Raw genomic sequence first — 25,391 nt, 5'->3', positions numbered from 1 at the left:
AGAAACTGTGGTTCAGCCACAGCGTCGCGCGAATCGTGTCTCATGAGCGCTCCACCATCGTCATCTGGCCAATTTGCGCCGTTCTATCTGTTTTCATTAGCCACAAAAACAGGCGCTAGATCACGCCAAGATGCTCGCGCTATACGCGTCTCAATTTGCGCATGGCCTGACATCTTAGCTTTGACCGAAAGCAGCGATCGCAAAGCAATTCATAATAATTAATTTTTTTTTGAAAATACGTCAATAATACGTGAGATAGAGGAGTTAGTGAACCATTAAAGTTAAAATAACGGAGCTAGTACCTAGAATGTGTTGTTTCTGTGCTGCTTTTTGAAACACGGCTCGACAGCGAAGGAATATATATAAAATATTTCCATTTTTTTTATGGCTCGATGTGTGGCACCCAGATGCGTGAACGTTCGGTCATTGATGGCCGGGCTCGAGTCCAACTCGAATTATGAAAACATATCCCACAAATTATCATTTCATCGATTCCCGGGGGATGTAACCATTCGGAAGAAATGGCTTCGATTCTTCGGACAGGACATAAACAGCAATATTAAAAACATATAGGGGAATGGGGTTATGCCCGACCCCCTAAGGAAAAGTATTGTTTTGTGAGATCTGCGGGCACATATTGATATGTTTCCTCCACAGAATCATTGTCTAGTTTATTTGCCATGAGATATAAGGAATATCAGATCATTTAAACGGTAATTTTCTCAAGTAATAGTCAATTTAAAAAACTGCCATAAAAATGAAGCTCATCAACCAGTGCGGGTGAAACCGGCACCCCCCATGGGGGTAACACCGGTACCCTATGGGGTAAGACCGTCATCTCAATTTCTCAATATATATAATTGGCAACAGATGAACCAGTTTGAATGTGACAGTCGGCAAATAGAAGGTATTCTAATTCTAAATATCGCTGTGGAGTATGGTTCGAATAGCTCAACCGATTCCGGAGATATGGTCGGAACAAGTTCCGATGAATATGGAATATGGAGAAGAAATCACCAAACCACACCACAATTCAATTACAAGTTTAATGGAATCTAGGACCACATTGTCATACGAGGCTTTTAATCACACTAGGATTCGACTTGAAATCACAGAGAAGAATGAGTTCATGAATTTAGGTAAATTTTTTCAGGTTTGTGTGATTATGATGGCAATAAAACTAATTAAATTATGTTTAGTTGTAATTAGTTTATTATTTTCGTTAAGACCATACAGCCATTATTTTTCGTTCAATGATGAAGTTCATTTAATTTTAACGAACAGCTTAAATACAACATTAAATTTACATCAGTAGTTCAAAAGTCGTGGAAGCACGTTTGATAGAAACTCCACTAACAATAGCCTCTTTTGCAAGGGTGAGGTTCTCCTGGGACCAACTCCCTCGATTCGTTTTATATATGTCTATATGTCTTAGAAACCTTCAACTAAACGCAAACCATGCCAGGATCCCCCACTCAAAGAGTGACGGACTTACCCCGACAGCACACATTTTCCAAGAAGACTATTTCTATTAACTTATTGCTTTAACTTACCTCAACTCGAATCCCAGTGACTGCTAACAATCCAGGGGACAAACTGTAGAGCAACGGACAATAATTTGAAACCGCGTTCAACAATAAAAGCTTAAACTTCACTGACGGAAAATTACATCCGGCTACATATCATCGGCACTCGCGTTTGTTTTGATTTATATTTAGACAATTAACGGATCACGGTGGGTTCGATGTGATTGAAAACGTCTAAAATAATAAATACTAACATGTAGAGTATTCAAAAACGTAGTCAGAGTTTTCTAGTAAAACTCAGGGGGTGTCGGTCTTATCCTCAGTGGCGGGCTTACCCTCCCTTCCCCTAGAGTTGCTCGCTTTATTTCCGTTCAGATTGTTTCATGCATATCGATGGCTTGGTTGTACAATATCGTCGAAAACTGATGCGAACAGGTCCAGATTGTACAATTAGTACACAAAATAGTTTATTTTAGCTGTTTCTGCTGTCAGAAAGGCCAACGGCTCTCATCCCTCGGGAAATCAAAACCGCAAGAGCAAGAGTTGAGTCCATAAATAAACATTCGTAACATCCGCAGAATCGGTCCAATTTTCTAATGGGAGGAAACATTACTATCCCGAGAGGGATATTCCGTCAAAGGAAGTCGGGAGCAGCATCATCAACATCTCTAATGAGAATTCTAGCATTTCGGTCGGTTCTGATAGCTTAATTCAAGCACTGCGGCAAGATGTATCGGAGAGCTACAGAGGGCTTCCGGAAGGTAAAATCCGAATTGCCGATCCACAATTTCCTCTACGTTTTGGTTAGAAAGAAACCCTAATTGTATTATCTTTACGCTGCAACGAATAAATATATACATTAAGCTAAAATACAATAGAAATAAACTAATTTAGACAAATTTATAATACCGTCCCATGATACTTGCAAAGCTAACACATCACAGCCTCACTACTATTGATGCACTAGTCAGTCAAGACTACCTTGTCATAAATATACCCTGCTGAATACAAAACTTCACTCATTCGGGAACAGGGATGCCAGGTGTTTTTTTTTTCAAATGTCTTCACATGGTACGAAAAATGTCTTCAAATGTCTTCACCATCATATCGGAGCAAACTGAAATTCATAACTTACTTTTGAACGAAGTTTGATAGCTTATTCAATGTTTATTCTAACTAGTATTGTTATATAGCGCATTTAATTAAATTTACTTTGAGATTTTAAAGTTTATTTCGATAAATGTGAACAAAGAATATATTGCGCAACTGCGTACTAAATTTTATGAGTTTAGAAATGATAATTGGCTTGATTAACCATTCATTGAGTGAGAGCCCCAGCTTCTCCACAAAAACGGAACTGTATTACTCAATTTGTTTATTCCAGCGTTTAAGTTTTGGTTTTTTGGTCAAACTATATCCATAAAACTAATTATTGACACGGTATGTAACCGAAAAACCTTCGATTTGTGAGGTGGTCGTTTATAAGATCCAAGTTAATTTATTGTATAGTAAAGGCACAACATAATAGAAATACAATGTTACAATCAATCGGATTCTCGAACGCAAATGAACTAATGTCTTCTAGAGACAAACCGTGCTCAGACCACTTGAAGTTCTCCAGAATTTGATGTAAAAGTCGCTTTGTTGTTGAATTCATTCTATGTGGATTTTCTGCTTGGAAAAGTTTGAAAAAAGCTCTCGGATAGAGCCGAAGAACAAACTACTGCTTTGGTTGAGAACACAGTTACTAATGAAAATTGTATTTCTAGGTTTAAAGTCAGCGCCTGCTGCGCATGGATATTCAAATTCAAATTCTGCACGCTAATATTATCTTACGCTAATACTCCTCCTCGTGCTAATCTTGAATTACTCCCATTTGGCTTCGTAAATCCTCCAAACGGACTCGTTGCAGTGGCTTCGTCAACATGTCCGCTAACATCGATTCCGAAGAGCAGTACTACAGGTTGATTAGCTGTTGCTGATGGAGATCGCGAACGAAAAAGAATTTCGTTTCAATGTGTTTCGTCCTTCGCTCCAAACGGTCGCTTTCGATTACCTTGATGCAGCTCTGGTTGTCTTCGTATACTGGAATTGGCTGGGTTGAAGACTCGCCGATTTCATCCATCAATCGCTTCGTCCAGATAAGCTCTTGGCATCCCTCTGCAAGTGCAACCAGTTCGGCTTCAGTTGTGCTGAGGGCCACACACGACTGCTTTCTGGAACCCCACTGGATCAGGCCTCCTCCGAACATGATCAAATGTCCAGATTTAGACTTCCGGTCCCGCTGGTCTCCTGCCCAATCCGCGTCAGCGTATAGCGACAAGCCATCACTGTTGCATCCCAGTGCCAGCTTGAGGTGACTGCTTGTTGCTAGATATCGCAGCACTCGCTTAGCTTCATTCCAGTCTTGTTGGTTGGGGCAACTGGACTTCTGCGCCAGGATCGTCGTGCTTACTGCAATATCCGGACGAGTGTGCAGTGCCACGTAAAGCAATCCTCCAATAAGGCTAATGAATTGGTGGTTATTCGGTAGCTGGTCATGCTCCTCCTCCTTCAGCTGCAAATAGCCTGGATCGATGGGAACCTTCGACGGTTTGGCATTTTCCAAGCTGAACCTCTTGACTAGCTTCTTGATGTAAGTCTGTTGGTTCAATTTGAAGCCATTCTGTCCACGTTCTACCTCCATACCCAAGAAATGATGAAGATCTCCCAGGTTGGTAACGGCGAACTGTTGCTCTAGATATCCCAAGATGGAGCGGAACTCTTCCTCTGACTGCGCGACGAAGACCATATCATCCACGTAGATTAGGATGTACGTGAATGCTCCTCCTTTCTTCCGGATGTATAGGCATGGATCTGCCTTCGACTGGATAAACCCTATGGGCTTGAAGATAGAATCCACCTTCTTGTTCCATCGCGCTGACTGTTTGAGTCCGTATAGGCTCCTCCTCAAGCGGCATACGGTACCCTCATTTCCGGTATGGAAACCATCGGGTTGGCGCATATAGATGACTTCATCCAGCTCTCCGTTAAGATACGCCGTCTTGACATCTACGTGCTTCACAGTCAGATTCTTCCGGGCAGCGACGGTTAGCAACGTGCGAAACGTGACTTGCTTCGCCACAGGTGCGAAAACTTCGTCGTAATCGACACCAAACTTCTGGGTGAAGCCTTGCGCCACGATCCTGGCCTTGTGCCGCACGATGTTGCCCTTTTCGTCCTCCTTGGTTTTAAACAGCCACTTGCAACCAATTGCACGCTCACCGGGGGGTAGATCGACGAGCTCCCATGTGTTGTTCCTCACTAACGCTTGATATTCTTCGATCATTGCAGCTTTCCAAAGTTCGGCGTCTGCGAATTGTAACGCCTCCTTGAAACTACGGGGGTCACTAGCGGTGCGGCTAGCGAGACAGTTGCCCTTCTTCATACGTTGCTGCTCCGATGCGGTAGCCGATGCCGATCCAAACGACGAACTAACCGTTGGCTGAACGTTGCGCTGGCCTGAAAATTGGTAGGACGGTAGGCCTTTGCTCGGAATATAATAATCAAGGTACTTGCCTGGTAATGCGCGCTCCCTTCCGCTGCGCCTCAACACCTGTGACTCGGGTGGTTGTGAAGTTTGTCGCGGGGGGAGCGCAATGATTGTCACGTCACCGTCAGAAACATCACTTTCGCTGGTTTCGACTTGCGAGTAGTAGTTGGATGCCTCCGAATCGTCCGAATCATCATCTGACTGCTCCTCTTCTTATTCTTCCTCAGGTGGGTGCGCCTCGATGACATCGACGACATCTGCTTGTGCTTCTTCGAAATTCAAGGACATGAATGTACGCACCTGCGTTGGCTTCCTCACTGGAGCTGGTACGATATCGGATGGTTCGTGGGACGGTTCACTAATGAAGACGACATCCCGACTCTTGAAAACCTTCTTCGTGGCGGTATCATACAAGCGGTATGCCTTGGTATCTTCATCGAAACCCACGAGAATCGATTCCTTGGACTTGGGATCCCATTTGCGCCGTTTTTGCTTGGGAATGTGTGCCATCACCTTGGCACCAATCACACGGATGTGTGACAAATCCGGCTTACGGCCACTCCAAGCCTCCTCCGGTGTTTGCTTGTGCCCTTTGGTCGGGGAACGGTTGACCAAGTACGTTGCAGCTGCCACCGCTTCGGCCTTCGGTAGCTTCGCTTCAAACAATATGCATCGAGCCCGCTCGACGATAGTGCGATTAACTCGCTCGGCCAGACCGTTTTGCTCCGGGGTATACTCCGTTGACGTCTGGTGCCGGATGCCCAATACTCTCAGCCGGTTCTGGAAAGACTTATTGGTGTATTCCTTACCATTGTCTGTCCGAAGAATTTTCAATTTGCATCCGGTTTGCCGCTCTGCGAGACTGTGGTAGTGGATGAACGCTCGTAGCACCTCGGCTTCGGACTTGGTCTCCAGAAAATAGATGGAAATTCGTCTCGTCTTATCGTCGGTGAAGGACACGTAGTATCGACTTCCGCCCAACGATGTCTCCTCCATCGGACCGCAAATGTCTGAATGGACGACCTCCAGCACTTGACCTGCACGATGTCCCTCCTTAGGAAAAGGTAGACGGGACTGTTTTCCCATCGCACAGACGACACAATTTCCACAAGTCGTTTCATCGAACTGTATACCAGAAGCTAGACCACCTTTCAGGTGCTTCAGGCTGCCTACATTCAGGTGACCCATTCTCCTGTGCCACGTGTCGATATTGCTTGATGTGCATGCCAGTGACGTTGCTATAGTCTTTTTCGCTTCGAACCGAAACAGCCCTTTCTCGATGTCATGGCAACCCGTTGCTATGACGACGCCCGATGGATCGATCACCTTGACTCCGGTTAGAGAAAATTGCACCACGTGTCCACGGCGAACGATTTGACTTACCGAAAGAAGGTTGTTGGACATTTCGGGACGGGACACTCGCAACGATATTCATCGTCACTTTGTCTGCTGCTATAACTACACCGCGTGCATCCCTCGTGTTCACCAGAAGTTTTCGGTTGTTGGTGAAATGATCCGACGCTCCTGAATCAAAATACCAAGCTTCGTCATCCGCACCGTTGTTAGTCGATAACACGGCACTAAACGCTGATCCTCGTTGATTCGCTGGGCATTCTCGGGCGATGTGGCCAAACTTCTTGCATCGCTTGCATTTGGGTCCCTTGGGCTGCTCTGCTGACCTGCTTTCGGCTACGCTTTGCTTCTTCCTCGTTTGAGGTTTCCTTTTCCCAAAAAATGCGGTTCGGTCGGTTTGCGTTTGCACTTCTTGTAGCAATTTCGTTTTGATGCTGTCCCCTGTAATCGCAGTCCCAGAGCTTTCCAATGCCATTATCATGGGTTTGTACTCTTCCGGTAGACCTGCTAACAGCAACGTTCCGATCCATTCCTCAGAGATATCAAATCCAACGCCTCGAAGCTGGTGGGCGGTGGAAATGATCTGGGTGACGTACTGGTCCACAGAATCACATGCGGCCATCGTTGTGGTGATGAGCTTTCGCAGGAGTCCTACTCGCCGGGTCAAACCGGTGTCTTCAAACGCTGCTTCCAGTTTCGCCCAACACTCACTTGTCGTTCTTGCGTCCTTCACGTGAACGTAGTTGATCGGATCAAGTAGAAGGATGATTTTCGCACGCGCTTTCCTATCCTTCCGTTGGTCGACGGCTGGGAAAATTCCATCAGCATTCGCTATCGGCTTCACCGCATCCCACAGGTCCTCAAGCTCCAAAAATGTTTCCACCGCAAATTTCCAAGTTGCCCAATTGTCGCGACCAGTCAGGCGTTCTATGGACGGTAGGGTTGACAAATTTTGAACTTGAGCTATTGCTGGTACCGGTGCTGGTTCGCCGCTTCCGCTTCCTCCTGAGTTACTACCTCCAGTCGACATTTTTTCATCACTATTCTCGAACTTTCTTCAGTTTTCCGCTGGGCCCATAACCTCTCGGATAGAGCCGAAGAACAAACTACTGCTTTGGTTGAGAACACAGTTACTAATGAAAATTTTATTTCTAGGTTTAAAGTCAGCGCCTGCTGCGCATGGATATTCAAATTCAAATTCTGCACGCTAATATTATCTTACGCTAATAAAAGCAAATGAATGATCCCGAGACGAAAATCTTTGTTGATTACTAAGAACAAAAATAAACAAGTGACACTGATAAAAAAAGCGAGCGAATGACACTGAGACAAAAGGCCCTCCCAGCAAACATTAAATCGTATAATTTTGCACGTTCCAAGTCTTACAAGAAATCCGAATAAATCGTAATCGCATATAATATCAATCAAAGTATGTATCGTGTATATTTGAAATCGCATAAAATGTAAAAACTCGATTTTATATACCATTATCAAATTAAGTCGCAATTCGGTATAATAAACATCAATTTTATAATGTACATTGTCGTAAAATATATTTAATCCGCATCATATGCGTATATTACGCTGATGCATTTTGTGTGTCGTATAAGCGTATAATTTAAATCAATTCAGTACTGTAGTAAATCGTGTTGCATGCTGAAGAAAATCATAAAACAGTAAATCATATTAGATCCTAATAAAGAACATATTACATCATATTGGAATTTCAATGAAATACTGATGCACTCGAAAGTTTTAACCGCTGTTTAATTAAATTTCAGATAGCCTCGCGAGATAGCTGGTGGATGATAATCCAGACGACCGGAGTTCGAACCCACATCGGAGCAGTTTTCACCAAACATCAATCTGTGCCATTTTAAACATTCATATTCCACTCCCAACACAAGTCAATCAAACAATTATTATTTCTACAAACATAAATACTCATATATAAAAATGGCGATTCGTGAGGCTATTATAAACATTTCCCGAAAATATTTTGCGCCATTTGTTTTTTTATCTATGTATGTAGTAAATCGTATATGAGTATGGCAAAAGTCGTATTTGGTGCTTTGACAATTCATGAATATATTCATATTAGATCGCAATTCAATTTCAACATAATCGCTATTATAGCCGGTCAAAGTTGCATATTCATCCAAAAAAAATCGGTAAGCATTTTCCGTGTATGTATATGGCCTCTACTTTTGCATGCATATGCCAGTTAGGCGCATTATATGCCAACCAAATTTTAGGGCATATGATGTTATATATACGCTTGTTATGCGATTTAATGTTTGCTGGGCTACTTCTTTTGTGAATATTTTCGACCAATAGTGAGAATTTCATGGAAATAATATCTCCCAAAAACCCACGTACGCTATCATACGGAAATGTCTTCACACATTTCATAATGTCTTCAAAATGTCTTCACAAAATCAAATGTCTTCAAAATGAAGACATTTCTTCAAACCTGGCATCTCTGTTTAGGACCAACCTGATTTGTCATATACTACAGGTGAGCTAGATTTTCTGTATCGTTCACGGAATTCATTCACACAGATAAAATAACGTGCAGAATTACGAAATTTTGTTCAGAGACTTTAACAAATTTATGAATTTCGTTAATTTAAAATTATTTTTCCTTTGGTTTGCGGAGGCTATCTGGCTTAGTGGTAACATTCATATCTCTCACGCTAAAGGTCACGAGTTCAATTTTCACTCCCGACATTCTTCCGAAATGGAAGGTAACTATAATACAGGAAAAAAAGAAGAGTTTCCTTAGTTTTTTTTCTCACAAAAGGGAACTCGACGAAAAAACCAACTAGAAAGTGATAAACTATCATTGGATGGATTGCAAATATTTAGTTTGTGGATTCGGCTCAATTTGATGCAATTTGGCAATCAATTTACAAAAAGTTATATGAACGATACTAATTTATCAAAGGGTGATCCCCTCTATGATTTGAAAGTGCTAATTAAGGATAGGGAAGAATAGCAACGGACCAACAACATTTAATTGATTTTGCTTGCGAAATACAAGGCTCGAATTTGAACAAAAATATGTCGGATTCACTGTTAGATGTTAAATAGTGTACGGAAGAAGTTGGGTACCCATGGTAACGTACAGGTAATTTATACTGTTCTTCAATATTTGACAATGTTACACTTGTTAAAACATTTTGTTTTATGTATGTAATGATGGGCTTGAAAGTTTCGAAACTAAAAGATGAAAATGGCTTTTGTACTTCTTCCTTTCTCTTCGGCCAATTTAAATTTTGGTTGTGTGTATTCACCACGCATACTGAAACCTCGATTGTTCAATTTCGTTTTCGTTCTGCTGTGTTTCCTTTGAATTTGAAATCAAAAGCTTCCACTTGACGATTGAATCTACCCTATTCATTATCATTTGAAGGTTGTGTGTCACATTCAGTTTTACATATGAAAGGACGATCACTGCTTTCAATTGAATGTTTCATTCGATTTCATTTCTTCAAACTGAATTTGAAAAAAGAGGCATATTAGACTTAGAACCTGCGACAACAACTGATTATGCCTGCAAGAATACTGCACATTGTTTTAACATCGTCATTTTCATCAATTTCAGTGAATACGTCTTGAGCTCCAAGGAAATTTTCATTCGAATTTAGACACTTCATTCGATATAAGTAACATTCGGTACGAAACTAAACTAGACTAAATTACACTTATGATTACATACATTCATATATGAAGGAAAAAAATTGTTACTAATAGCAGTTTCTATAATTGCGGAGATGTAGCGTTTCTTGAGTAATCCAGGAGATAAACCAAAATCGATGAAACAACTGCATCGATTGAACTCGCGACACATTCTCGACGAAGTCTCATTGTAGCCATAGTTTGTACGAGAAAACGGTATTCGTATAAAACTGAGATTTTTTTAATTTTTTTTTTGTTTTTGTTGCAAAAATTTATGCAAATCTGTTATAACTTACCTGGTAATTGTCTATGTACCTTGGTCTCAGTTCCGAGCAGCGTTGCCAATGTTCCAGTTTAAACTGGATTCTTCCAGCTTTTTTTCTTCGATCCAGTCAAACAGTTAAACCCTTGAAATCTTCCAGTTTTTTCAAATATTGTCCAGTTTTATCAAGTTTTTTTATATGGTGCTTTAGTTTTACCAATTTTATGTGAAATAAATTCACAATGTATAAATATTATCCCTCCCTCACCCTTTCTATTCCTTAACCAATTTCGTTTTTTGACATTATTCGTTCGATCGATCAAAGAGGTATTTGCCTTGGATCGATATTTCTTTTCTTGCACACTCTCAGTGTTATTTTCCTCCTGCTTACACTTCCGAATTCAATACGATTAGTGCGCAGAGCGTGTGGTGACTACCCAAGCAGCAATGTTCTAGGTTTATATACATATTATATGTTCTAGGTCCTCCAAAACATGCTGAAGTTCAGACCAACTGATCTACCATTTCAACAACGACTGGTGCAATGTTCTTAACAAGAAATCTAACCCTAAATGGTTCATAGAGCCCGCTTGCTATGCTGACTTTGAGTTTATATAAGCATTATATGTTATAGGTCCTCCAATTCATTCTGTAGTTTAGAAGAGCATAGGATCAATGTGCTCCATTGACTTTAATTGATATGAATATTAAACAAAAGTAATCTTGCTTCCGTTTACATCCGTTTACATCAATCGACCCTTCAACGAAATGAAAATCCAAAAATCTCATGTGTCACAACATGCGGCAAAGATTATTTTTAGGTAACCTAAAAAGGAAAACCTGTAAAATTAATAAGACCGGCTGTATCTTCCTCAATCGAAATCCATTCCATTCAATCCAAAAGAGCTTCTCACAATTAAAACCTGAGAAGGTATCCGAGAGAACTTCTCTAAAATCAATCGTCCCGGCAATACGTTATTCATAGCTTTATAGTACTCCATTCGCGACGGCGGAGAGTTAACTTTGGGAAACATGAAAAGATAACCGGAATAATTCTAAAATCAATCGGACCGGCGTTATATTCCGTCATTCATCTATATTGAATTTCCATCTCGAAGGGACATAGTTATCTTTCTGAGAAGCCGAGAGAACTCTTCTAGAAACAATCATCCCGGAGCTATGTTCTAGCTTTATAGAAATTAAATCGCGACAGAGGAGAGTTATCTTCAGGTAACCTGAGAAGATTACCGAGAGAAATCCTCTGAAACCAATAGAAATTCCTCGAATATTGTTTCACAGTAATGTTCGAGTGGTGGGAAACGTTATTTTGATCTGCTCGAATGGTTAATTAATGGTTCATTTCGCTATTCATGAGCCACATGTAAATATTACACGAAGCTTCGAAGTAAGGTCTATTTCTCAAGCACTGGAATAGATAAAAAAAAATATGTTTTGAATAACTCAAAGCAGAACTTCTTAAAATAAAACGATTTTTCAGGATCCAGTTTTCTTCCAGTTTTTTGAAAAATATTATTGGCAACTCTGGTTCCGAGTTAACTTCATTTGAAATATTTCGCATCACATGTCAACACCAGTGAACGTCAAAACACATGCAGGTATATTTTCCATCCACCATCATCTCGGACAGCGAGTTTTCATTTCGTTGTAGTCTATAGGAAAACTTTAATCTCTGCGTTTCTTTTGTTGCACGTTCCTTCGCCGCGATTCTCCGACAGCAGGTCAACTATGGGTATACTGGAGAAAATCTCCGACATCGAGAAGGAAATCGCTAAAACCCAAAAGAATAAAGGTAATGTGCGCTTGTTTTGTTTTGATTTTCGCCAACCGATAACTTCCGGTTCTATAATCTCTGTCCGCAGCTACCGAATATCATCTTGGATTGCTGAAGGCAAAACTTGCCAAGTACCGTTCGCAACTGTTGGAACCCTCGAAGAAGGGTGAAAAGGGAGAAGGTTTCGATGTGCTGAAATCAGGTGACGCGAGAATCGCACTGATTGGTTTCCCATCCGTCGGTAAGTCAACGCTGCTGTCGACGTTGACCAAAACGGAATCGGAAGCGGCCAACTATGAGTTCACGACGCTAACGTGTATTCCCGGTGTAATCGAATACAAGGGAGCGAATATACAGCTGCTAGATCTGCCAGGAATCATTGAAGGAGCCGCGCAGGGTAAAGGTCGAGGACGACAGGTTATTGCGGTAGCTCGCACTGCGGATCTGGTACTGATGATGCTGGATGCTACGAAACCGAATGTGCATCGGGAACTGTTGGAGTACGAGTTGGAATCGGTAGGGCTGAGATTGAACAAGCGGAAGCCGAACATTTACTTCAAGATCAAGAAGGGAGGTGGCGTCAGTTTCAACTCGACTTGTCCGATGACGAGATGTAACGAGAAAATGGTGCAGACCATTCTGCATTCGTTCAAAATATTCAACGCCGAGGTTCTGTTTAGGGAGGACTGCACGGAGGATGAGTTTATCGATGTTGTGTCCGGCAATAGGATTTATGTTCCATGCATCTATGTGTACAATAAGATTGATCAGATTTCATTAGAAGAAGTGGACAGACTGGCTAAACAGCCGTTCAGCGTGGTAGTTAGTTGCAATATGCATTTGAACTTGGACTACCTATTGGATGTGCTATGGGAACATCTTATGCTGATTAGGGTGTATACAAAAAAGCCGGGTGTTCCGCCAGATTTTGATGATGGCCTAATTTTGAGACGGGTAAGACATTCGAAGATATGTTGGCTCACAACAGTAGTGTTTAACGTTGAATATATTTCAGGGCGTCACTGTTGAACATGTGTGTCACGCGATTCATAGGACTTTGGCCGACCAGTTCAAATATGCACTGGTTTGGGGCACCTCCACGAAATATTCTCCCCAGAGAGTAGGTATTTCTCATGTGATGAACGACGAGGACGTTATTCAAGTAGTTAAAAAATAAGGCACTGGCGGCCGACCTGGCGAATCGCACGGTCTCGGAAAGTTTCTCGAGATGACGGTTTAATTTTTTTTTGACCCCAACATCTGCCTATTTAGCAAGCTTAGTGATCGCCTGAACATAATGAAACGTTGACGAGACGGAGGAGAGTTTAACCAATTACTATTAAAATAAAAACATTGTGTATCGAACAATTTTTTGACCAGCTCTTGAACGTATCCAAATTTTCATCATGAGATCAGAAATCATATGCGATCGGAATGCATGGATAAATGTTGTGATTTTCGTAACCGAGTGATTAGTGTCACGCATATGCCGAGAGCTTTAAGTTAAATTACCGATAACCGATTTACGGACTACCTGACCGGGAGATTTTTCGTTGAGGTAACTTAAATTAAGGCTGCATTACTCGCAAAATCAATCAAACAAACGGAACCAAAATAGTGCATGTGGTGGTTTCAGAGGGAGGGGAGGGGGGCTATGGTATATTTCGAGAACTAATCAAACAAATGGAGCCAAATTTGGGATGTGAGGATTTTTGGGTACGAGAAATGTTTCTATGATTGTTAGTCCATTCAATGTTTGCGCTAACGAAATTGATCTTTGTTCGAAAGTGGAAATGGAATTTAATGTGATAAAACGCACTCCAATATCGTCGTCTATCTATATAAATAAAAATGGATCGCCGAATGTGTTGATAAGAGCAAAACTCGAGAAAGAAATTGTCCGATTTAGGGTTGTCTTTATTCTATCATATTTACTGATCAAACATTTATTCCACGTAACGGAGAAACATGTTATTGCAAGTGGATGAAAAATCTTGCACGATAATTGTGTCTGAAAATAATCTGATATTATAATTACGAGTTTTGCGATTGGACACATGAACGTGCGCTTAGTAAGAAAACGTGATTGTTTCAAGGTATTGATACCAATAAATAAATTTTGGGCGGGACGAAGTTTACCGGGTCAGCTAGTATCCTATAAAACTACTGCAAATCACGAAAAAGATTATTTTATTCATATGTTTGGAAACATTTGAATACCTGATTTGACACAGGTGAGCTGAACACAAATCACTATTTACAGGGACAGTAAATCATCGGCGGGACCAGTGAATCCGGGTGTGCCTTAAGGTGAAGGTGGAAGCTAGCCACAAATGGCTGCCACAATGGCGCTCATTTCTTTCATCTCCGTCCCTCACCCTTCGCCCGAAAATCAATAATTGCGCGAAACTATGTGAAGAAAATTATCGTTTGGGGTCGCTACCTTTTTTGCTTTATATCAATGACATCAAACAGGTGCTAAATGACAGTGGCGTAAACTTATTTGCTGACGACACTGTAAAGCCAGCGCTACACAATGCTACGAACACCCTCGAATGCTGGACGCTCCATGATTCGACGCATCGTGTAGTCGACTGACGAGCTACGAACCTCCAATGTCGAGTGTCGAATATTTGCGTTGGAAGGTAATCCGTTCGTTGTGGATTACCTTCCAACGCGAGTGGCACGAGTCAAAGGATTTTTGTCATGCGTTGATTCGACACTCGATTACATTCGATACACCGCCACGGCTTACAGAGACAAGGCTAGCTACTCCGGATCAGTCATTTTTTAGTGACGTCATCTGAGTCGTTGAAGTAAACAATGTGTTCTTATTTTTTTATTTTTCGTGCTTTGTAAGTTTGTGCGTTGATAATATTTAACACCATGAATAATTTGATAAAACATTTATCCACAAAGAACATAAATCTCGGTTTTTCGGAAAGCGAAAGAATCTCTTTTTTGGTCCGATAATGTCATTTTCATAATTTATACACCCGCTCACACCGCATTGAACCATTTTCGATTTTTGATTTCAGGAACATTTACGCGTAAGTCGGAAAACAAAATACAACTGGCGACTGTTTACACTGACAATTCGGATGACGTCATCAAAAAAAATGTTTACTCGCTAAAGAACTAGCCTTGTCTCTGTAAGCCGTAATACATCGCTACACGATTTGTGCGAATATATCTTTGAGAGATTGGTTTGTTTACAAGCTTTAAATGAGGGAACTATGAAATTGATTCATAAAATTCAAAATATTCGGCAAAATATTGCAGTTTAATAATGTTGATTTCAAGCATTTTTAATTTACAGCCCGATATTAGTACAATTGCTACGGCAGCAATTTCAATACTCGCATCGAAATCAATTTTCCTAACGTATTTGATGGTAAATAAAAACAATAAACATTCGATCCAAATACTCGCCGATTGTTTGGACCGATTGCATTGAATCGAACATTCACTTCACCGTGTAGCAGCACATTCGTCACAACATTTGTCGATTCATCGAGTCAAATGTTTCAGTCCAACATTCGAGTAAAACGCATGATATTCGTTGTAGCTGAGACATTGCAAGATTGCTACACAAAGATGAACCATGGAGCTGTCCACACACCACGTGGACAGAAAAAGCACGATTTTAGACTCCCCCTCCCCCTTCGTGGACAAGCGTGGACATTTTCATACCCCTACTCCCCTTTGTCCACGAGGATATTTTTCTCTTTTTAATTAAAATAACTAAGGAAATAACTGAATTGTGCCTAAATTCCATTTAAGTTTATTTTACTTCAAGTTTTACTAGCTGTACCCTGCTATACTAGCTTTGCTGTGGCTCATTGTTGTTTTACGGTAGTGAAATGAGTAGCATAACAAAGCACATGTTTCATTCAATCTTAAAATACTTGTGAGTAAATTTTTTTTTGTTTTTCAGTTATCAGCGAAGATATGCAGGCTATCTATTTTGCCAACACGGAAACTCGTAATGTACAGTTGACCAGGTGAGGAACAATCCGGATCTGAATATGAACTACACAACTTCAAAGATTGATCTTGAGCTTGACTGATTGTGATTGCGAACGCCAAGCGAATAAAAATAAATGGATTTAAAATTATTTTCAAATACAATTTTAGTTCAGGATGGTTTCAACAATTGTAATTAAATATGTTGATATCACATAGAATACATTGATACAATAATGTTAATTTAAGTTCACAGCTTTATTTCAGAAGTGTACTTATTCCATCTGGAAATCCACTAACATCTTCGCCAGTAATAATCTAATTAAACTGATTGATTCGTTTTCATTCGATTCAAATGAAATTCCAGTAGATTTTTCTTCACAGAGATATTCTCGATCTAATGAAAAATAATCCTTTCATTTTGGATTATGAATATTTCATGACATAACGATCGACAGAACAAATCGATGGACAGTTTTCACATTTTCTATACAAGACCCAGTTATTGCTTTGACAAATGCATCGTTTTATGACAGTTACAGCGTTCCAAAACCCACTCAAAATTTTCGATGTTGCATTCTGGTCCTTTATTTTTTGTTGAGTGCAGATCTTTGCCCACTCCGGAATGTGATCGATCACAGCAAATGCCGATTCATCTTCATTCTGAATTTCCGATTCACCTTTAGTCTGTAGCGCAACACGAAACCTTTTCCGCTATAGTTCGGAAAATTTTCAAAGGGTATTGAAAGCGTATCAAAATATTTTATTATTTTTCAAATCCTTATCGACCATTCTGCAATTCATTAACCTTTTGCAGTCGTATGTCTGCTCTCAGCTACCACAGCGAGGAATCATACTAAATACTTTATCCAACTGCATGCAATAATTTACACTACTTTTGTACGAATTTTAATGTCTAGTGAATTTGATCATGAATTAATACGCAGTTTCTATGGATAATAGATAACGGTACTCGGTGTAAACAAAAGATTATCAGCGTAGAGAGATAAGAGGATCATAGGAAATTATGAAGACAAGTGGTGCATGGATCATCTTTCGCAAATGTAAATATTAAATCCTAGAAATTGAAAAATTCCAATACTTTGAAAAATTGTTACTTTTCGAGAAAAATAATACAAAAAAAAATGGTTTTACACGAAAAACTATACAGAAATTTTCATTCTAAAACTAACTGTTCTCGAGTTAGTATATATATATATATATATATATATATATATATATATATATATATATATATATATATATATATATATATATATATACGTTACGACCAGATGTACCCCACACGACCACTTAGAGCAACAACGAATCATAACAACCGATGCAACCAGGATCAGATTGCATCCAGAGGCCTCCCATCAAGACAATCGCGAGCCATAACAACTGACGACAACGGCTGACCACGCGACATCATTCAAAGGAACCCGATCTGGAAACAACGCGACCGTACGGATAACAAGGAATCTGCTGACGCGAGATACCGACATTATAAAAAGGCAGGGAACAGAAGATAGCATTTAGTCTTAGTATGAACGTTGATGTGTAATCTTTAAATTTAGCGAAAATAAATTTATTTTTTATATTGTAATCGCCACTTCGGTCATTACTGGCGCAGTCTTTGTGAAAGTGTTGTGTAGTGCTGCTTCCTGGGAAACCATCCGCGAAAGGACATCGCTGGAGTTACGGGAGCTGCCGAACAACTCACGGAACCACGCTCATCGATAACATTAACAGACTCCGGGAATGAGGTTACTGATACTGTAAGTAATTTTCACTCTCGTTATTAATTAACCAAAAAGTGATCAAGTGCAACTAACAAGTGCAACCATTGCTTCAAGAAGAAAAAATTCTAAACACGAACGGTTTCAACAGCATAGAGACAGCATAATGTCCACGCAAGAGAACCAAACAATGCAAGAAACAGCGCAAGCTGAATTACCAGTGGAAATTACAGCGGAGCAATTAATCGCTCAAATACAAGAGTTAACGAAAAACCAGGCCGCTCTTATTCATACTATAACTAAGTTAGAAAACAAAGCGAAGGATCCATTTTTAAATTTCGTCACGCCGGATCCCGTGAAAAATATTCCGCACTTTAGCGGAAATAGAAAAGAAACGCTCGCGTGGGTGGAAGACACGCAGCAAACACTAGATTTATTCAGTGACTATAAATTCGAGCCAACCTACAAGCAAATCATACGTGTTGTTAGGTCAAAAATTATCGGGGAAGCAAGAGAGGTTTTGATTTCCTCCGGTAACCCTACGGAATGGGACGAAATTAAAGAGGTTCTCTTAAACTCGTTTGGAGACAAGAGAGATATCACCTCACATATCCAATCTCTTTTTTATGTAAAACAAGGGAAAGCATCTCTCACAGAATACTATAACAAAGTTAAGACGATTGATACAGCAATCAAATCGTCTGCTGCACACATGGAAGACTATAAAAATTCCATGGAAGCAGTCATAAAATTAATAAGTTTAATGTCACTTACAAGATACATAGACGGACTGAATGGGGATCAGCTGGCTATGTACGTGCGTAGCTATAGGCCGAATTCGTTAGAAGAGGCCCATGACATAACTATGCAACATTCCAATCCCGCATTCAGGCAAAAATTGGAAAACAAACAAGGTCCTTCGACCTACAGAATCCCCGAGCAGAAGGCTCAGACAATTTCACAAAATCAAAAATCATATAATCCAAAAACCAATCAGAATAATAAACCCGTATCTGAGAGATTCAGATCTCAAAAAGTAAATAATGACGAGGACGTTTCTATGAGGACGTACCAGTCGAAAATGCAGGTTCATAATAATGAAGTGCGCGAACCGGAACCTAAAGCGGATTTGACGTCGAACGATTCAATTTTAGAATCAGAAGACGACGACTATTTTGAAGGCGACGAATTAAATTTTCAGATGGTAAGAAAGGAAAAGCAAAAAACATAAAGAATAATAATTTTATTCCTTATCTGACTATCCAAACAACTAAGGGCAATTTAAAATTTTTAATGGACACAGGTGCCAATAAAAATTATATTTCGCCCAAACATGTTAAACTCGAAAATTGCAAAGATGAAACAGGAATTCACGTCACGAATATCAATGGCAAACATGACATCAATAAATCAGCTTCATTTGACATCTTCCAAATTAGGAAGAAAGTAAAATTTTATGTATTCGATTTCCACGATTTTTTTCGATGGATTAATAGGGTACGAAACACTGAGAGACCTCAATGCTCAGTTGGACATCGGCAGAAATAAATTGAAAATTGGTAGAAAAACTTTTAACCTCGAAAAGAAATTTCCAGGAAACCACAAAATCAACATTTCGGAACAAGAGTTCCAATTTGTAGAAATACCAATAAAGCAAAAAGGTAGCTTTCTTGTTGAGGAAGAAACTCCATTTGATTATTTTTCAATTCTCCCCGGTTTATACCAAAGCAAAAATGGCATAGCTATAGTGGCAATAAAAAGTCATTACCCCAATAGAACAGTACAACTGAACTCTAATGAAATTGAAATTGGAACCGATTGTTTTAGATTGAAGGACATTCCGAAAATTTCACCAAAAGGAAAATACTGTTTTAGGAGTGAACACATGAACGATGAGGAGAAAAAAGCTTTAGAAAGGGTTATAGATGCCAACAGAGAAATACTTTATACCGACTCGGATAAATTAACTTTCACCCATAAGATAAAGCACAATATCAGGACTTCAGACAATATACCAATACATACAAAATCCTATAAATACCCACAAATTTTCGAAACAGAAATCCAACAACAAGTGGAAAAAATGCTTAGAGACGGGATAATAAGGGAATCAATATCACCTTATACATCGCCTATATGGGTTGTCCCGAAGAAAACAGACGCTTCTGGGAAGAAAAAGTTTCGTTTAGTTATAGACTATCGAAAACTAAACGAAAAGACAATTAGTGATAAATATCCCATCCCGGAAATAACGGAAATACTTGATAAACTTGGCCGAACTTGTTATTTTTCTACAATTGATTTGGTGTCCGGTTTTCACCAAATTCAACTTGCAAACGAAGATATCGAGAAAACAGCTTTCTCGATTAACTCCGGAAAATATGAATTTACACGCATGCCATTCGGGCTGAAAAATGCTCCAGCAACTTTTCAGCGTGTTATGGACTGCATCTTGAGAGAATTCTTAGGGAAGTGTTGTCTCGTCTATATGGACGATATCATAATCTTCTCAAGTTCCCTAGAGGAACATAAGAAAGATCTCATGAATGTATTGAAAAAACTAAAGGAAGCAAATTTAAAAATCCAGATAGATAAATGTGAATTTTTCAAAAAAGAAGTTCACTATCTTGGACACACTGTTTCAGAAGAAGGCGTTAAACCAAACACCGACAAAATCGAAATAATTAAGAAATGGCCGACTCCAAAAACCGAAAAGGAAATACGTCAATTTCTTGGTACCCTGGGATACTACCGCAGATTCATTAAAGATTTCGCGAAATTGGTGAAGCCTTTAACTGCTCTACTTCGTAAAGACACCGAATTCGTTATATCCCCAGAAACAGTCGAATGTTTTGAGAAATGTAAACAACTTCTTACAATGGACCCTATACTCATTTATCCCGACTTCACGAAGGAATTCATACTAACCACCGATGCCAGCGATTTTGCCATAGGGGCAGTTCTTTCACAAGGACCCATAGGCAAAGATCGACCAATCGCGTACGCATCTAGGACCCTTAACAACACCGAAGAAAATTATTCCACGACGGAGAAGGAATTTCTAGCCATCGTTTGGGCTGTGAAACATTTCCGACCATATCTTTATGGACGAAAATTTAAACTTCTTACGGATCACCAACCACTTACTTACTCCATGACAGACGCTAACAGAAGAATTATAAGGGGGAAAATAGCATTGGAGGAATTTGATTATGAACTCATTTATAAGCCTGGCAACCAAAATGTTGTAGCAGACGCTTTATCGAGGATAAAACCAGAAGAATTAAATAATAATGAACTTGATCTTGAAACTGTTCACTCAGCAGAAACCAGTGATGATTTTTTCATATGGTGTACCGAAAAACCAATCAACAGTTTTAGAACACAAATAATTTTTAAAATAAATCATTTTGATACGACTATACACGAAGAAACATTTCCAAAATACCACCGATTCACTATTGTAAAACCAGAATATACAGAAGCAGACATAGTCGAAATTCTCAAAAGTTACCTTAACCCCAGAGGAATATCTTGTCTAAAAATTCCAATATCATTAGTACAACTCGTTCAGGAAACATACTGTAAACATTTTACTAACAATAAATTCAAAGTTTTCATTTCAGAAAAGCTTCTAGAAGATGTCAGAATAGACGAGCAAAAAGATGCCATAATACCGGAAATACATGACGCAGCACACAGAGGAGCAAAAGAAAACAAAATGCAAATCCTGCAGAAATATTTTTTCCCCGAAATCGAGCGAAAACTGAAAATATTTGTTAACTCCTGTCATATTTGTAAAAGAAGCAAATACGACAGGAAGCCCCCAAAATTAATTCAGAAATCATTTTTCGGCTCAAAACAATTCGAACGGGTTCACATGGACATATTTTTCATGAAAGGCCAAAAATGGCTGACCATCGTGGACTCCTTCTCCAAATTCGCCAACGCCATACCACTGACAACAAGAACGATAATAGACATAAAACGCGCTTTTTCCGAACACATCAGGCACTTCGGTAGACCGCAAACGATAATTTGTGATCAAGAGCCCGCTTTTACATCAATAGATTTCGTCGGCTTTTTAAACGAGCTCGGAATCGAAATTCATTTCGCGAGTAGTTCTAATTCCAACGGAATAGTTGAGAGATTCCACTCAACGATAATCGAGCTTTATAGAACACTAAAAACAAAATATAATGAACTTCCGATCAACGATCGGATGAATATAATTACCGACATCTATAATAATACATTTCACTCCGTGACGAAACGAAAACCACGTGAGCTAATATTTAACACAAATAATGTTACGAACGCGGCTGACATAATTGAACAATCCAACAAAATCCACTCTGCAGTAAAATTGGAACTAGATAAACGTAAACAAGCCTTCGAAAAGAAGCATGAGAATCGTGAAGAACCCAAGCCACTCAACCCTAACGACACGAAATACATAAAAATTAGTCAAAGGTTGAATAAAGATAAAGACATTTATAAACTTTCTACCATAAAAGAAGACAACCATCTAACCTTCAAGGACACAAATAACATTAAAATCCATAAAAATCGCATAAAAAATTAACAAAGACCACTAAAATGAACACCATATTAAAGAAGCCATTTGTTTTTCTTGCAGAATAATACTCATCAAAACAATAAGCACCACCAACTATAAAGAAATAACGAACAGCAATGGATTGGTTGCGTTCAAGATCAAAACAGCAAGGATTAGAATCGGATATGACAGAATGTTGCATAGAATCAACCTAAATACATTAAATGACAATATAGAAAACATAGAAAAAATCATGAAATCGTTTAAAACTATAGAACACCTAGAGCAAACACTACTAGAAAAAACCAAACTAGCAAAAGATAAACTCAGGAGCCTCCTACCACATAGAATAAAAAGGGGACTTATGAACGCATTAGGAACAGCCATTAAACTCATCACGGGAAACCCTGATAACGATGACCTAATAGTCATGTATCAAAGTTTGGGAATATTAAAAACACAAGGAGACAAATTAGTGAACAATCAGATGAAACAAATCCAGATCAATGAACTTTTTCAAAATAAATTGAATAATATTACAGACTCTATTAGTAAAATTGAATCAAAAATTACTAAGGAATACAACACAGTACAGGGAATAAAAACAGATTTAGAATTCGTCAACCTTATCTGGAATATGGACAAAATTATCAGCATATTAGAGGACATCGAAGAGCAAGTAGAATTTTCTAGAGTAGGCTTGATAAACAAAAACATACTCTCATTGGAGGAAAAACAGTTAATTTTAGACAGGCTTAAGACACAAACAATAAAGCTAAATTACTTAGACGAAATTTTCCAATATACCTCAGCGAGTGTCGGTATCAGCAACAATCAAGCAGTCATATTAATAAAGACCCCCATTTTGGATAAAAAGACGTACGATTTGTTAGAAATCCATACTTTGAGAGTTAACAATTCACGGATCGATACGAACATCAACCTGGTAACGAAATATGGCAACACAGTTTATTACCAACCAACAGAATGCGATATTTGCGATGGAAATAACCTAATTGAGGACGATTGCATCTATAAAATATTAACTCACCAAACACCCAAATGCTCGTTTGTAAAATCAAAACAAACAACACAAATCAAAGAAGTCAAGCAAGGAATCATCCTGATCGACACAACAGAAATCGTAGAAGTAAAAGACTCTTGCGGAGATTCAAGGATGGTTAGCGATGCCACAATAATCGAAACCGAAAACTGTACCGTCAAAATACGAAATTTCACATTTTTTGGACAACCTGACGTAACCTACCAGCATGAATACCTGATCCCAATATACAGCAAGCCCCTCCAAAATGGAAATTTTACAGATCTTGACGATGAAAACGTCATGCTACGAATACAGAACTTGGAAGAACTCAATGAAGTTCAACTTTACTTGAACACCACACAACACCGGGTAACAATTGGAGGTACAACCCTCCTCATAATAACATTTATCTGTTTCTTTTCTGTATATTTCTACAAAAAAGGTAATAAAAGAAATGAAGTAACCAAAAATCCGCCAGAACCTCTCGTGGCTACTCAGGTGGACGAAACTGAAAACAACGGAAGTATTCCATTATCCCTACTTCCGGGGAAGAAGGCAGAGCAAAAATGCATCCCGAAACCATGGATCGAGCTGCCGAAACTTCAATCGAGGACGCTTGAAACTTAGAGGGGAGACGTTACGACCAGATGTACCCCACACGACCACTTAGAGCAACAACGAATCATAACAACCGATGCAACCAGGATCAGATTGCATCCAGAGGCCTCCCATCAAGACAATCGCGAGCCATAACAACTGACGACAACGGCTGACCACGCGACATCATTCAAAGGAACCCGATCTGGAAACAACGCGACCGTACGGATAACAAGGAATCTGCTGACGCGAGATACCGACATTATAAAAAGGCAGGGAACAGAAGATAGCATTTAGTCTTAGTATGAACGTTGATGTGTAATCTTTAAATTTAGCGAAAATAAATTTATTTTTTATATTGTAATCGCCACTTCGGTCATTACTTATATATATATATATATATATATATATATATATATATATATATATATATATATAGAAAATTATATTTGATGAATAAACCATATGCGTAATATAATGAAAATTGAACCATTATGGAATTCTTTAATTTTTATAGTTTTTGGTTATGAACGTCTATGTATAGCCCGTAACTATAAGTCATAGGATCACAAGAAATAGTTCGGTTGTTCACAGTTTACGTGAGTTATTTTCAGAATATGTATTTCAGTGAAGTAGTCCAATGATTGAGTAAATATATATGATGCACTCTCAGTAAATATCTGACTCTCAACTCAATCAGTTTATTGATAATTACGGAATACTCAGGTTGGGCGGAGTTTTGAAATTCTTGAATATGGAACAGTTTTTATTTAATTTAGAGTGTGTCGGTGATTATATTTGAAAAAACAGGAAGTGGGTTATATCTATGGTATGATCGCAAGGGTGACGTAGGACTATCGTTGATTTAGAGATCATTTGTTTGAAGTTGAATCTAAATCCATTCTGAATGAATGAATAAATGAATATTTGGGGGACTTCGAAAACGAGAGCGTTACGTTGGAGGCACAGGGTTTTATGCATCCAATATAGGATACGAAAAACCTTGTTCTGAAGAATAATCGTCAGAAGCTTTCCTGCTAATTGTACTTGATTAAAAAATCACAAACCCAAATGTATTATATGGATATTTTATGGATAGAAAACATTCAAATAAACTCTTTCACATGAATGTATTTTTAAATTCCCAGAGGAACTGGCAGATTATTTTCCGGATCTTTCTCGATGATGAATGGCATCCAAACGGAAAGAATTCCGTGCGTGTATGTGTGTGTGTAGCGGCTGCTTCGATGGTCACCTTCTCTTCTCCTGAAGGACGGCTTCTCTGTGCTTCCTCACAGTTTCAAACAAACTGCTTGCGTTTCAGGGCAGATCCTTCG

At 39.2% G+C, this 25,391-nt stretch overlaps 3 protein-coding genes across 3 annotated transcripts in view; 2 read left to right on the top strand and 1 right to left on the bottom strand.

Annotated features, from left to right (window-relative positions):
- Positions 1-2,485, bottom strand: part of LOC129779898 (squamous cell carcinoma antigen recognized by T-cells 3) — a 52,604-nt gene extending 50,119 nt beyond the window's left edge. The window contains exons 1-2 of the mRNA XM_055787663.1: positions 2,436-2,485; positions 1,554-2,363 (exon numbers count right to left, since the gene is read on the bottom strand). The gene's annotated coding sequence lies outside the window, so the exon portion shown is untranslated. The remainder of the gene's footprint in view (positions 1-1,553; positions 2,364-2,435) is intronic.
- A 9,474-nt stretch (positions 2,486-11,959) lies between these two features.
- On the top strand, positions 11,960-13,514 carry LOC129779901 (developmentally-regulated GTP-binding protein 2). The gene is made up of 3 exons (XM_055787666.1): positions 11,960-12,164; positions 12,235-13,100; positions 13,162-13,514. Exons 1-3 carry the CDS (start codon positions 12,101-12,103, stop codon positions 13,321-13,323), a joined length of 1,092 nt encoding a protein of 363 aa, XP_055643641.1. The 5' UTR covers positions 11,960-12,100; the 3' UTR covers positions 13,324-13,514.
- Positions 13,515-17,409: 3,895 nt separating this feature from the next.
- On the top strand, positions 17,410-24,084 carry LOC129774510 (uncharacterized). Its single transcript, XM_055778261.1, has 2 exons — positions 17,410-17,893; positions 22,494-24,084. Exons 1-2 carry the CDS (start codon positions 17,877-17,879, stop codon positions 24,082-24,084), a joined length of 1,608 nt encoding a protein of 535 aa, XP_055634236.1. The 5' UTR covers positions 17,410-17,876.
- Positions 24,085-25,391: the final 1,307 nt, after the last annotated feature.

Source organism: Toxorhynchites rutilus, chromosome 3 (genome assembly GCF_029784135.1).
Source record: "Toxorhynchites rutilus septentrionalis strain SRP chromosome 3, ASM2978413v1, whole genome shotgun sequence".
NCBI classification, from domain to species: domain Eukaryota; kingdom Metazoa; phylum Arthropoda; class Insecta; order Diptera; family Culicidae; genus Toxorhynchites; species Toxorhynchites rutilus.
The sequence above is the reverse complement of the archived record's forward strand: the minus strand, read 5'-3'. Positions and strand labels throughout refer to the sequence as shown.